This window comes from Anguilla anguilla, chromosome 5 (assembly GCF_013347855.1).
Source record: "Anguilla anguilla isolate fAngAng1 chromosome 5, fAngAng1.pri, whole genome shotgun sequence".
Lineage (NCBI taxonomy): Eukaryota > Metazoa > Chordata > Actinopteri > Anguilliformes > Anguillidae > Anguilla > Anguilla anguilla.
The window spans coordinates 25,602,696-25,616,536 of NC_049205.1; the positions used below are offsets into that span (position 1 = coordinate 25,602,696).

The 13,841-nt window shown below is 40.4% G+C and overlaps 1 protein-coding gene across 2 annotated transcripts in view; it reads right to left on the reverse strand.

Annotated features, from left to right (window-relative positions):
• Positions 1 to 13,841, reverse strand: part of rapsn (receptor-associated protein of the synapse, 43kD) — a 261,349-nt gene that overhangs the window by 192,359 nt on the left and 55,149 nt on the right. For both annotated transcript variants that reach the window (XM_035416467.1, XM_035416466.1), the window contains exon 2: positions 4,281 to 4,619. In XM_035416467.1, the coding sequence (XP_035272358.1) occupies positions 4,281 to 4,619 (339 nt within the window). The remainder of the gene's footprint in view (positions 1 to 4,280; positions 4,620 to 13,841) is intronic.

Here is a 13,841-nt window from a genome sequence, read left to right on the forward strand (position 1 = left end):
TAGCGTAGTTATATTAAGATTTTTACAACGATATATATACAACTGTAAAAAATAGAAAAATGTATAATTTAGTACACTAACGGGAAACAATGGGAAGAAAGGTTTTCGTGCGTGTATCGAAACAGCTCTGTGTGTGATGTTGTAATTGTGCGACGGGTCATCTCGAGTGGCTAAACACTTAGCTGTTAGCAATTGGCTTTTTAAAATGACAGAATTTTTTTAGATTATAAAAAATGGGTAAAAAGCATTATTTATTCATATACAAAAATACGTCCAAATGTCATCATTTATTTTAAAGAAATTCGGAAATCGCCATTCATTTGTCCCATAGGGGCGTCTATTTTTTGAACCGGAAGTCTCGAAAATGCTAACGACAACACGACTTCTGAGGCGTATGGCTGTGTCCCAAACAAAGGGCCAGCTTTCGGTTCTCAACCTCCGAACCGGATGTAATGGCGCCCCCTGCTGATATCTATGTTTTTGCTCAAAAATCAAGTTTCCTCATTGGGCTCCATTCATTTTTGATAGAAATAACAAAATACTTCCACTCAAATATTGATGTTAACTCCATGCATTATATTATAAAGAAAAATCACTTATTGTTTTAAAATTATTATTGTTTATTGGTTAAAAAAATTTTCCTACCACAGACAAAAGATATTAATTTTTAAATTATTATTTATTTTATTCAATGTCTGCGCTATCCTTGTGCACACATGATGTAGGCACATGACCAAGAACACAACTGAACTGAATTATATTTGCATATTACATACAACAAAGTCACCAATTTTCGTTAGTGTGGCAAGTGTAACGTAAACAGTTTTTCTCCGGAGAAGCTCGGTGGCAGTGCAACTCAAAGAAAATGTCATCTTCGGTCCCTGATAAAATATTTTACTGAATGGTATATTGCAATACATTTGGTCGATGCCAAGATTAGTGAATATTTAACCGATAATTTCATATATACACGTACAGATTACGTTCAAAAAATATTGTATCAGGGACCGAAGCATCCGACATCAGACCCCTGCAGCTCATCCAGAATGCTGCAGCTCGTCTGGTCTACAACCTCCCCAGACATTCCCATGTCACCCCCCTGCTCACTGACCTCCACTGGCTGCCTGTTATGGCTCGCATCAAATGTAAGACTTTGGTGCTTGCATACCAGGTGGCTAAGGGGTCAGCACCAGGATACATCCAGAGGATCATCAGACCCTACACACCAGCCAGACCTCTCCATTCTGCCACCTCTGGACGCTTGGCACCTCCCCCTCTTCGTGTCTGTACTTCCCGTTCTCGTCTGCTGTCTGTCCTGGCCCCTCGCTGGTGGAATGACCTTCCCGTGGCAGTCAGAACAGCAGAGAATCTGACTACCTTCAAGCGCAGACTAAAGACTCATCTCTTCAGGCTGCACCTCTCCCCACCCCTCCCTAGCCTGTAGTTTAGCTCTACTCTATGTGCCTAGTTAGGCTAATGCAATCTCATTAGTTTTGTATTTGGCAAGATTGTTTTGTTTGATTCTGATTAGGCAAATGTGATTCCAGTGCTAGTTTTGTACTTGGCAGGATTGTTTTGTTTATTTGCTGAACAGGTTACCCTACAGGGTTGGAGTCCTGATCTATGTGGTCACTTCTGGCACTACGATCTTTACTTCACTCTTGTGTTTTTTTTCTGCACCTCTGCACTTTGAACTGATGCACTTGTTGTACGTCGCTCTGGATAAAAGCGTCTACTAAATGCCTGTAATGTAATGTAATGTAATGTAACCCAGATTTGGGAATTTTGGGGGAATTATTTTTAAAAATCAGACCCAGCGGAGATGTCACCAATTTTCGTTAGTGTGGCAAGTGTAATGTAAACAGTTTTTCTCCGGAGAAGCTGCTTGCTAGCTAAGAAGCTAGCTAATCTCGGTAGCAGTGCAACTCAAGGAAAACGTCATCTTTGGTCCCTGATAAAATATTTTTTTGAATGGTATATTGCAATACATTTTCCCCATTGACTTAACATTGGGTGGGCGGGGTTTCAAGTTTTTTTGCAACCAGGCTTTGCACTTCACGCAGTAGCCACTGGGATAAAAGGCTTCACTCATAGAGTGAACAAAATAAAAGCAAACGTTAGTTCTGCCGCTCACTCCCTTTGTAGTGTGCTACGTATTTTCCACTATATAGGGAATAGTGAATGAGTGAACAAGTGAGTCATTTGGGATGCAGCCCATGTCTGTTGGGCGAAAAAAACGGTACTTCCTGGTTCTGATGTCTCTATTGGAGTCGCTGTCTCTATTATATAGTACTCTAAGGCATAGACATATATACATAGACGTTGAATTGACTGCTATGTATATATGTCTATGCTCTAAGGTCCCAAACCGCAAACTTCCATGCTCCACACCACCGTGGTCCGAAATACGCATTCCAGGCAACACATTTATAACTGTGAATATGTAACAGATTGCAAGAAATGCTGGTAGGGACCACCTTTTTCATATTAAACTGAAATACACAAGACAGGACACTTCTACAATATGATCTCAAGTAAAGAGAAGTTTCATCAATCTCAAAGGGGTGGTCGATGCACGTCCCCTTACCAACTAAAGCTAATGCTGGGCGACCTCTGACATATTTGCCGGCACAGAAAAAAAATCGCTGAAGTACTGAAAAAATAAATAGGAGGATAAGAAACATTTTTTTTACACATAACTAGGTACAGATTGTTACCGATATTTAGCCTATTTTATATACAGTTGCAAATCTGTTTAGCACCGTTTTCCTGTCTATCGAGTGAACCCGATCAATAGGTGCTCTCACTCTATAAGTAGTAGGCTATATATTACTGAAATATTCTGATATAACCAGTAAACCAGTAATATCAGCAACCTTTAGCAAGCTAGCCACTTAAATTGAATTATCCTTTTTGCTGCCAGAAGAGCAGTGGAAGGCAACAATAGCTTGGAAAATATTAATTGTAGTTTGGATAGCTTTCAGTGAACTGTCAACCCCATTATAAAGTTGCCATTTCATTGTAAACAGTCATGTCTGTGTTTTCATTATTTTCGCGCTGTATACCAACTGTGTGTGAACAACTGGGTAAGCAGTTAGGCAACAGATAAGTTGCCTGTCATGTTTGTGGTGGCAGCTCCATAGGCGGGGGGTATATTTCCAATTAAATGGAGAGAAAATGGGCTGTGGCAAGGATAAGAAGGCAGCTTATTATTCAAAACGGGACCCAATCAGCACCAATGTAGTCAATATAGCTCGCTAGACTTGTTAAAATTACATATCCTTAAACTAAAAAAACAACTCATACTTTACATATTGCATTATTTATTAACACTGTACCACTTTATTTATATACAAACTCCTCCCTGTGTACCATTTTCCCATGGCATAATTTAAGTTTCCAATCCGAGAGAGGCAGCGACCACACTACTGTCATCATTACCGTTGTTCTTGACAGTTTTCTCAAAAGGAATGATGGGATTTTTCCCAGTCGGAGCATGCACGGATGCACACTTAAAACTTTGATAAAACGGAGTGTGCATCCAGGTACTTTATCCATGTTCCGCACTACCACACTCTGGTTTGGAGCTGCACTCCAAGATGGAGGCATGCTCGCTATGCGCACTCGGAGCATGGAACTATGCAGTTTGCGACACAGCCAATGTTTTGGTTCAGGGAATCCTTTACGATCAATTTGTCTAAGATGTAGCGTAAGTATCCATGGTGCAACCACAACAAGACCGCTTTAGTTTAGAACTAGCAAGTTACAACATACCATTTAGTGTTGACTTTACACCCTACCTTACGATCAAACTTTTTTGTACTGGTGCTATAGGCTGGTGGTCATTGATACACAAGTTTGTCAGCTCGACTCCCATGTATATTCAGCATATTCAGTATATCTGTGTTCTATGTTTTCTAAGTCTATTTTTGTGATGCATGCTTGAAACTCTATAATTGCTATATTTGTTATTATAACTGAAAATGGCCTTCTGACTTGGGATGTAAATAACTGCTTTGCAAAAATTAACTATAGTGTTCACGTAGACCTTTCTGAAACACATCAAAAAACCATTAGTTCCTCCTTCTCAAAGTCTTACCTTTCAGTTTTATGAAAACAACAACTGGAATTGATCATGTGTAAAAGACATTACTTTGCCAGGCTGTCAGACTGGTATTCATGCATTTTGTAAAATAATATCAACATCAAAATGTAAATATTTCAGCAGTGTCAACACATTAATTAGACCCAAAAAAATGTGAAGGTCATAGAAGCAGTACCTTGAGCTGGACATAGAAGTTCCCAAGGCTGCAGCAGACGCGGCATTCCAGCATCTTGTCATCGTTGTTGTGTGCGTAATGCAATGCCTTCTCATAGCTTTCTAGTGCCTTCTGGAAGATGCTGAGACCAAGGAAGGCATTTCCCATGCTTAGGCACACCTGCCCATTCAGTTGCAGGCTAACTGTGGTGCCTTGCATGTTCAGGCATGTCTTACAATAGGAAATGGTCTTCTGGAAGTCACACAACTTCTCATTGCTGCGTGCCAGGTTCAGGTAGCCCTCGGCCAGGTAGTCTGGATCCTCCATTTCCCGGGCTGTATCAATCTGGGCCAAGGCGTACTGCATGGGGCAACCACCACCATTTGGAGATATGAGTTATTCAAATAAACAAAATAAGTTACATTGTATATCTGCAATTCTTAATCTGATTCTATGGACCCTATTCAGGCTTGAATGTCCAACCCTGTTCCTGGAGATATACCATCCTGTTTGTTTTCATTTCAACATACCTGATTCTACTAATTAGCAGCTCAATGAGATCACTGACTGTTGAATGAGGTGTGCTTTTTTAGTGTTGGGATGAAGACCTACAGGACAGTAGATCTCTAGGGTTGGGAAGTCCTGCAGGAAAAAGCATTTGCGGTGACTTCTGAAATTTTAAATATTGGATAGAAATCATCATTGTTTTAGCTTGATTTTAGCATTTTCCCATCACTGATTGGTATTTAGTATGAGGTTGTTGGCAATGCAATAAGAGCTGTCCTGACCCAATCTTTTTCTTGTCATGCGACAAAATGTGAACCAGTCACATCAGGGAAAACTGATCTAGTCTGTAAAGCACTTTGAGCATTCGGAAAAGTGCTATACATTTTTTAAAAATGTAATGATTCAAAACATGAGCTGTGCATCCTGCAAATAAAATGGCAGTCTTCAATGTATAACAGTGGCTTGCAAGCATTCTTGCTCATAGTCTTCACCATGTTTTGCTGTCTGTGCATGGTGCTGATGAGAGCCCAAGACAGCTGAGCTCATTGGCAGTTCCAGATAAATCATTGCACATCACACATTACTATGTCTAAAGGCTGCCAATAAAATGAAACCTGATTGACCAAGAAAAAGATCAGCTCTGATTGCATTGGTAACCATCTTACACTACAAGTGTTGGTGATAAGGGTGTGCGCCAATAAACTAAAATGATAATTATTTCCCTCCAACTCATTAAGGTAGTAAGAATTGGGACCTATGGGCTAAAAAGGAGGATAAATCCCAAGAGAATGTTTGATGAAAAGGAAGAGGACAAACCTGCAAAAAATCAAAAGGTATATTTCAAAAACTATCTAGATACTAGCAGCATATGTATATATATATATATATATATATATTGGCTTGTCTAGCTTAATAAATAATCTGTTAGAAGTTTCTAACTTTCTCCCTCAAGGGCTGAGTGCATTTAATTTCATTTTAAGCTGCTTTAGCTGATTTCACTGAATAATTCAACTCTTTGGTAAAACAGCAGTGTCAAAATGTATTACATCCTTTCTCATGAAAAACTTATTAAACAGGGATAGTGGACAATTAACTTTTCCAGAATTATCTAGGAAGTGAAATCACATTTTATAATATGATAAATGCTTAATTTATAATCAATTATCATGTTCATCTCAAAACCTAGCCACAGCTCAAAAGTTACACATTATCTGAGAGTCACAGAATAGTGTAGATAATAAGGTTATGAACAGAGCGTCTTACAGATGGAATGGCTACAACCACCAAAGATACAGTTGGAGAAAAACGGGAAGCATTTGACAGAAATAACACTGCTATCTATCAAGCATGTTTTGTGCCTTGGGGTTGTCTGGCAGAGGAAATATTGCGCAGGTATAAAGAAGAATGGATTCAAATTAACATCAACAAATCTTTGAAATTTATTTCCCAGCTGGCTGTACACAGTGTATTAAGAACGATAGGACAAACTAATTAAGTTGAAGATGCCACATATACTAAATTGCGTGCAACATGTCTATAATTTTATTAAGCAAATCCAACAATTTTATTTCTCTTGTAAATCCAACTAGTAAATGTTTTGAGTCTACTTGATAATACTGTGTACAACCACTACCCAACATTGAGTGTGTGTAGCTGTATTGGCATAAAAGTAAAATTGTTAGACCAGCATCATTTGTGGACAAAGAAAATCCCAGTTTAGATTTAAAACACCATTGTCCATCGGATATTGATAGCAAAATCAAAAATGGACCAGATCGTGTCACCACCACGATTGCCACTATCATGTAGAAATATAAGCCAAATTGTATATAAATCTGTATTGACATAAAAGTAAAATCATTACACCAATACCATATATGGACAAAATCCCACCTTTTAGATTCATACCATAATCCGTTGGATATTTAAAGCGAAATTCCCTGCTTAAAATGGACCCTCATTTATCGTGTCACCACAACTGCTCTGACCCATATAAAATACAAGTTATCATTTTGCTATCATGGAATATTGGGCATTTATGTGAAAATACTGTAAGAGGGAAATCAAACTGGGACCCAGAAAAGGCTGGCATTTGAATGAACCTGCAGGCTGAGACTCATCACCGGACTTCAAAGAACCCAGAGCCGTGTGCTAAAACAATAAGTTACTCGGATTTCCTCGGGATGAGCAAGCCGTTGGGTCTCAGGAATGTTGCCACCTGGGCACAACTAAGATAAGGGGAACTGGTCTCTTTGTTTATGGTTGTGGGGGTCATTAAGGGTCATCAGGCCTCTGGCCAAATGGTGGGGAAACTGCGCAGTGGGCCCCTCTGCCATTAGACTTTTTATTTCTTTTCTGGATCTGGACTTTAAATCATCTGTTTATCCTATTTACAAACCCCAGAAAACCGTACAAACCATGCACATGTTTTCATTGTACTATTGTATTATGCATTGTGTAATAATAACATGGATTGCATGTACAATGGTTAAACAAAAGGGTATTTTCATGACAACTGCACCATAATATTACATCCACTTGACATGTTTAGTATGGACATATTCAGGAAAATTATAGCTATTGAATGAAATATGTTTCATACCAAAGAGAAGTTAATAAAACATAGTTTCAATAACTCAGGAAAAAACTAACACAATGGAATGTCCTCTCTGGTAATCATCTCCTTTTCCCCATTTCCCCACTGATTGTTTTAACAGCAGCCCCCAACCGGTGGGGGCCGAAATTCGAGATTTATGATTCGGCCAGGTTAATTTATGGTAATGCCTAGACCAAACGCGGGATTTGGCTTAAAAGGAAGGGAGACAAAGCAATCGAGGAAGATCGTAATCGACTTCCCTCAGTGCACATACTAGGGTATGTGTTCTGTGTAGAGATAGCCATGGAAGATCGTAATCGACTTCCCACCGTGCACATACTATGTGCGCTGCGTGTAGCTAAACAGGCTGGGTAAGAACTATTTTACTCTGTATTTATGTTTTTAACCCTTATAATTGATTTGGAAATTGAAGATAATAACCTACCTGCCTGTTCAATAAATTCTTATTTTTAACTTGCGTGGTCTTCATGACTCTAATCCATTTTATCTTCTTTTCAGCCGAAATTCCGTTTAAATACTCAGGGGGGCAATTCTGACTAGGACCTACTGATCAGGGGTCTAGTACAGTAAACGTCTGTAGTGGGGTCTTCAAGTTAGATAGGTGACCACGATCTGCCCGCTAAGGGATTGGTGGGATCGGTTCTGGTGTTGTTTGGCATAAGAGGACCCATGGGCGTAGTACGCTGGTTCTCCCCAAATTCGCCTTAAGGAGCCCGATAGATTCTTCACCGCCCTGGGCTCATAACTGTCTATGCACTATCCATGTAAGCCAGGCATGGAAGGCATGTATTATGGTGGTCAGCCTCCTACCCTCTGGATTCCTCGCCGAACTGAGATTTAACAATAATGCTAAAGCCCGGGAGCATATATTGAGGAATGATGGCACAAGATAGAGTCGAGTGTAATCACTCCCAAGTTCCACGTATAGTTAAAGCCAAATTTTAAATTATCATGTAAAATGGAGTCAGATTTAATACGAGAGTAAAACATAGTAACTGTTACGCTTTCTTGCTGTAGTCACGGATAGATCGGGTGTGTTGTTCCGCGTATTTGTGAATATTCTGATGCTCCCATTGGAATATTGACAGTCCGGCGACAGATCGGATATATCTCTGATGACAGCATAGCCCCGTTTACGAACGGAGAGTAACCTGAATGCTACTGATCCGTTTCAGGCCAGCTTTAAGCGGGATATGAAGCAGCGCCTTCATATCTAACCCGTGGCAACGGAACAAGTGCATTCTTAATTATAATTGTGCCCTGTTCTTACGAACAGAGGAAAATAACTAACATCTCCGGTTTTGAATCACACCAGCCAAGGGAGAACACGCGATACCTTCCCCTCCAGCTACAAACCCTCATTGGTCTAGCTGTGAGGTGTTTACAAGTGGTGACCCCGACGTGATATGGAGTATCTGGAGTGTTCCCTGAAATGTCTGCTGGTGTTTTTCATCCCGGCGTGATACCCTTCACTGTGGGTATCTCGCATTTTCTTCTCTGGGTTTTCTGATCCTTGGTGTGGTGAGTGACACAATTCTCATATATTAGCCTGTGCTAGGGAGAGTTTTTTAGTCACTGTGCAGGGGATCGACATATCCCAGACAGGCCTGGGACCGTAGAAACCAGGCATTTTCCATATTACTACCCTTCGGGGGAATGCATAAACAGGGAAAGAGAGAAGCTTAGGCTGGCATGTTTTTATGAAATGTGTTGTGATAATACGGCAGAATGCGTTCTAGAACAAACTAGCCTATAGCAGTAGATGGTTACGTATGTGTAAGGAAATGTAAACGTTTGTAGAAAGGAAGGGAGTTTTGATGCAAGGCTAACTACTGTTTCTGCGCAGAGGCGCAGAAAACCTTGCTCAAACTCAGGAGAAATGAGGCACTGGTGAAAAGCCAGTGAATTTTGAAGGTGAACAGAGTGGTATACTGTTCTGAAAGACTAAAAAGCAATAGAAGGTGAACAGTGAGAAAGTTTATAGCTGCCAGTAAGCGTGTGCAATCGCAGAATGCACACGCGAAGAAGTTTGAACTTTGTTAGAGGGCTAACCTAGGAAAAGTGGCAAGCTTCTTATTATAATTAAATTAAATAATATTAAAACACTGCTGAATGCTGAATCAGGTGCATAACCTCGGTATTGAAGTACCAGCCCTGAAAGCAGAGTCTGTGCTGATCCTTAAACCCAGGTATGGCCCTGCGGCAGTACACACGTCTCAAGACCTCTGACAGTGCAGACTGCAGCTGTATCAAGTTTTGAAACTGTCCGTATCTGTCCGGAGAAAACCATACTTTAAGTCTCAGAGATCGAGGCCGGTACCAGTGTAGTCACTGAACCTCTGAGTACCGTGCCCGATGTAATGTCACAGGACCGCTGAGTGCCACGGCAAATGCAAGTCTCCATCCCTCTGAAAGTGTAGCCGCAGGCTACAACAAGGGTGGCGACCGTCTGGAATTTGCCGCATGTGGGACTCATGTCTAAAGACCTCTGAAACTGGTGAAAAGGTATCAGGACACAGAACTTCTGCATTTCTGAGGTGCTGGAACCAAGGTCCTTGGCCTGTGTTATCTGTCTCAGTAAACAGTGGTGTACTATTAATTAAATAAATAGGTTAGGATTTATGAAACAGTTGAGATAAGCCAGTGTAGAAGGTAAAATTCCAACATGGCTTACAACCAACCAAAAAATAGACTTTGGCCTATTATAAATAAAATAACCATTAGCCTAGAGCTGAATTAAGTTATGTAGGCATAGGTGTACCACCATTCACCTTTCTTTAGAAAGCTCGCTTTCAAAAAAGTGTAGTGAATTCTGGTGTACCCTATTGTTTTCATCTGGGTTTTTATTCTGTGTGTTTTAGCGGCACAAGGAGGAAATCAGAGGATTTAAACTAATAATATTAACTAATAATATATTAATTATTAACGCATGCCTGTGCACGCCATTTAGAAACGGTTAGAATTCACTAACAGACTTATTTGGGTGCCAATTACATTAGCCAAGGCATGTTAGATACTAGAGATCTAATGGTATTTTTGTGTGAATTTCACCATAGCACAACATATACATATTAGAATCTTTAGCAAACCGTTGATAAGCCAGTCAAATGCCATAAATGAACATAAGGTCATCAAGCTTAAACTCAGCTAATAAGGGCCAGTATCATCTGTGCCTGCAAGGAAAATTATTTAAGGAAGAAGTCTTCCAAACTACATATCTCAAATAAATAAATAAATAAATAAGGAGAAGAAGCACTTACTCCTAAGTTTACATCAAGTTTGTCTTTTAACATTAAAATGTTGAAAGGGGTGTCATTTTTTGGCAAGGACTGGCTTACTGGTCTCACTTTATTCTACTTTTCTACATTTTCTCTCCTTAGATCTCCTCCTTCTTTTTCATTTACTGTTCCTCCTCCTCCTTTCTCCCTTCTCCCCATCTGTCTGTCTTGTTCTGTTTCCCCCCCCCTTCTCTGTCAGTTGTTGAATATTTAAGGAGCAGTAAACCTACACTCCCAAGACAGTGTCTGATTTTCTTTTTGTTTTTTCATCTTTTTATTTTTTGTCAGTTGTGGTTTAACCCCCAAATTATGCAGATAGTAACCATACCTAGATTTTCTCTTCTTTGCACAACTACAGGCAAAGAGTTTCACACCTCATGGTTAGGGGGATTTGTAGGTCCTTTCTGGAAGAATGTTTTAGAAATATGTGAAATTTTCTTAATATTTATGGAATTTCTGTTAATGTTAATGACAAGTTTCACAGTTATTTTGAAATATATCTGTCACAGACTCCAGGATGCTACAACCCCCGAACACTACTTGTCTTATATGTCTTAAATTGTGCTTTTTGTGTTTTCCTTTATTTTTATACTGTATGTTTATTATAATTGTTCTTTATTTTTATACTATCATTTTCAATACCCATCCATACAAAATGTATTGGGTTTTGTCTCCTTTCTTTTTAATTTCCCAAATCCAGTTTATCCAAAATTACAAAGGATATTACCATGAGAAGGACAAAAAAACATATTTACCACAAAATGCAGTTGTCATGAAAACTCCGAACTACCTCATTCATATATACCATGTCTTACCAACCTTTTTCCCAATAATCCCACCAAGTGTGTTAAGGTTCAACCTCCGCACAGCCCCGTGGATGTCAACCTTAAGTACAGTGTCTCCAAGACTTTGCTTCGATAGATTCAATCGAGAGGACACCTCCTGGTACAAAGTTCCTACGTCACTGTCAGCTGTCTTGTGAGTTTTCCTGTGCTTAAGAACACGGCGAGCCCCGACTGATGGAATGGACTTAGTGCAACAGGTCATCTGAGGCACAAAAGTTCCCATCTTCGCTCCAACATCTGATCCGTTCCATACCATACACACCTCAACCCACACAACCCTTGATATCAGCCTTCCCAGTTATTCCCACCATCAGCCCTACGACCCTGGACCTCCGGCACCAACCATTTGGGAAAGTGTCCATGACCCCTTGGGCGGACGTTATGAAGTGTCCCCCATTGGGCCAGAGGGGGGAGCTGTAAGAGGGAAATCAAACTGGGACCCAGAAAAGGCTGGCATTTGAATGAACCTGCAGGCTGAGACTCATCACCGGACTTCAAAGAACCCAGAGCCGTGTGCTAAAACAATAAGTTACTCGGATTTCCTCGGGATGAGCAAGCCGTTGGGTCTCAGGAATGTTGCCACCTGGGCACAACTAAGATAAGGGGAACTGGTCTCTTTGTTTATGGTTGTGGGGGTCATTAAGGGTCATCAGGCCTCTGGCCAAATGGTGGGGAAACTGCGCAGTGGGCCCCTCTGCCATTAGACTTTTTATTTCTTTTCTGGATCTGGACTTTAAATCATCTGTTTATCCTATTTACAAACCCCAGAAAACCGTACAAACCATGCACATGTTTTCATTGTACTATTGTATTATGCATTGTGTAATAATAACATGGATTGCATGTACAATGGTTAAACAAAAGGGTATTTTCATGACAACTGCACCATAATATTACATCCACTTGACATGTTTAGTATGGACATATTCAGGAAAATTATAGCTATTGAATGAAATATGTTTCATACCAAAGAGAAGTTAATAAAACATAGTTTCAATAACTCAGGAAAAAACTAACACAATGGAATGTCCTCTCTGGTAATCATCTCCTTTTCCCCATTTCCCCACTGATTGTTTTAACAGCAGCCCCCAACCGGTGGGGGCCGAAATTCGAGATTTATGATTCGGCCAGGTTAATTTATGGTAATGCCTAGACCAAACGCGGGATTTGGCTTAAAAGGAAGGGAGACAAAGCAATCGAGGAAGATCGTAATCGACTTCCCTCAGTGCACATACTAGGGTATGTGTTCTGTGTAGAGATAGCCATGGAAGATCGTAATCGACTTCCCACCGTGCACATACTATGTGCGCTGCGTGTAGCTAAACAGGCTGGGTAAGAACTATTTTACTCTGTATTTATGTTTTTAACCCTTATAATTGATTTGGAAATTGAAGATAATAACCTACCTGCCTGTTCAATAAATTCTTATTTTTAACTTGCGTGGTCTTCATGACTCTAATCCATTTTATCTTCTTTTCAGCCGAAATTCCGTTTAAATACTCAGGGGGGCAATTCTGACTAGGACCTACTGATCAGGGGTCTAGTACAGTAAACGTCTGTAGTGGGGTCTTCAAGTTAGATAGGTGACCACGATCTGCCCGCTAAGGGATTGGTGGGATCGGTTCTGGTGTTGTTTGGCATAAGAGGACCCATGGGCGTAGTACGCTGGTTCTCCCCAAATTCGCCTTAAGGAGCCCGATAGATTCTTCACCGCCCTGGGCTCATAACTGTCTATGCACTATCCATGTAAGCCAGGCATGGAAGGCATGTATTATGGTGGTCAGCCTCCTACCCTCTGGATTCCTCGCCGAACTGAGATTTAACAATAATGCTAAAGCCCGGGAGCATATATTGAGGAATGATGGCACAAGATAGAGTCGAGTGTAATCACTCCCAAGTTCCACGTATAGTTAAAGCCAAATTTTAAATTATCATGTAAAATGGAGTCAGATTTAATACGAGAGTAAAACATAGTAACTGTTACGCTTTCTTGCTGTAGTCACGGATAGATCGGGTGTGTTGTTCCGCGTATTTGTGAATATTCTGATGCTCCCATTGGAATATTGACAGTCCGGCGACAGATCGGATATATCTCTGATGACAGCATAGCCCCGTTTACGAACGGAGAGTAACCTGAATGCTACTGATCCGTTTCAGGCCAGCTTTAAGCGGGATATGAAGCAGCGCCTTCATATCTAACCCGTGGCAACGGAACAAGTGCATTCTTAATTATAATTGTGCCCTGTTCTTACGAACAGAGGAAAATAACTAACATCTCCGGTTTTGAATCACACCAGCCAAGGGAGAACACGCGATACCTTCCCCTCCAGCTACA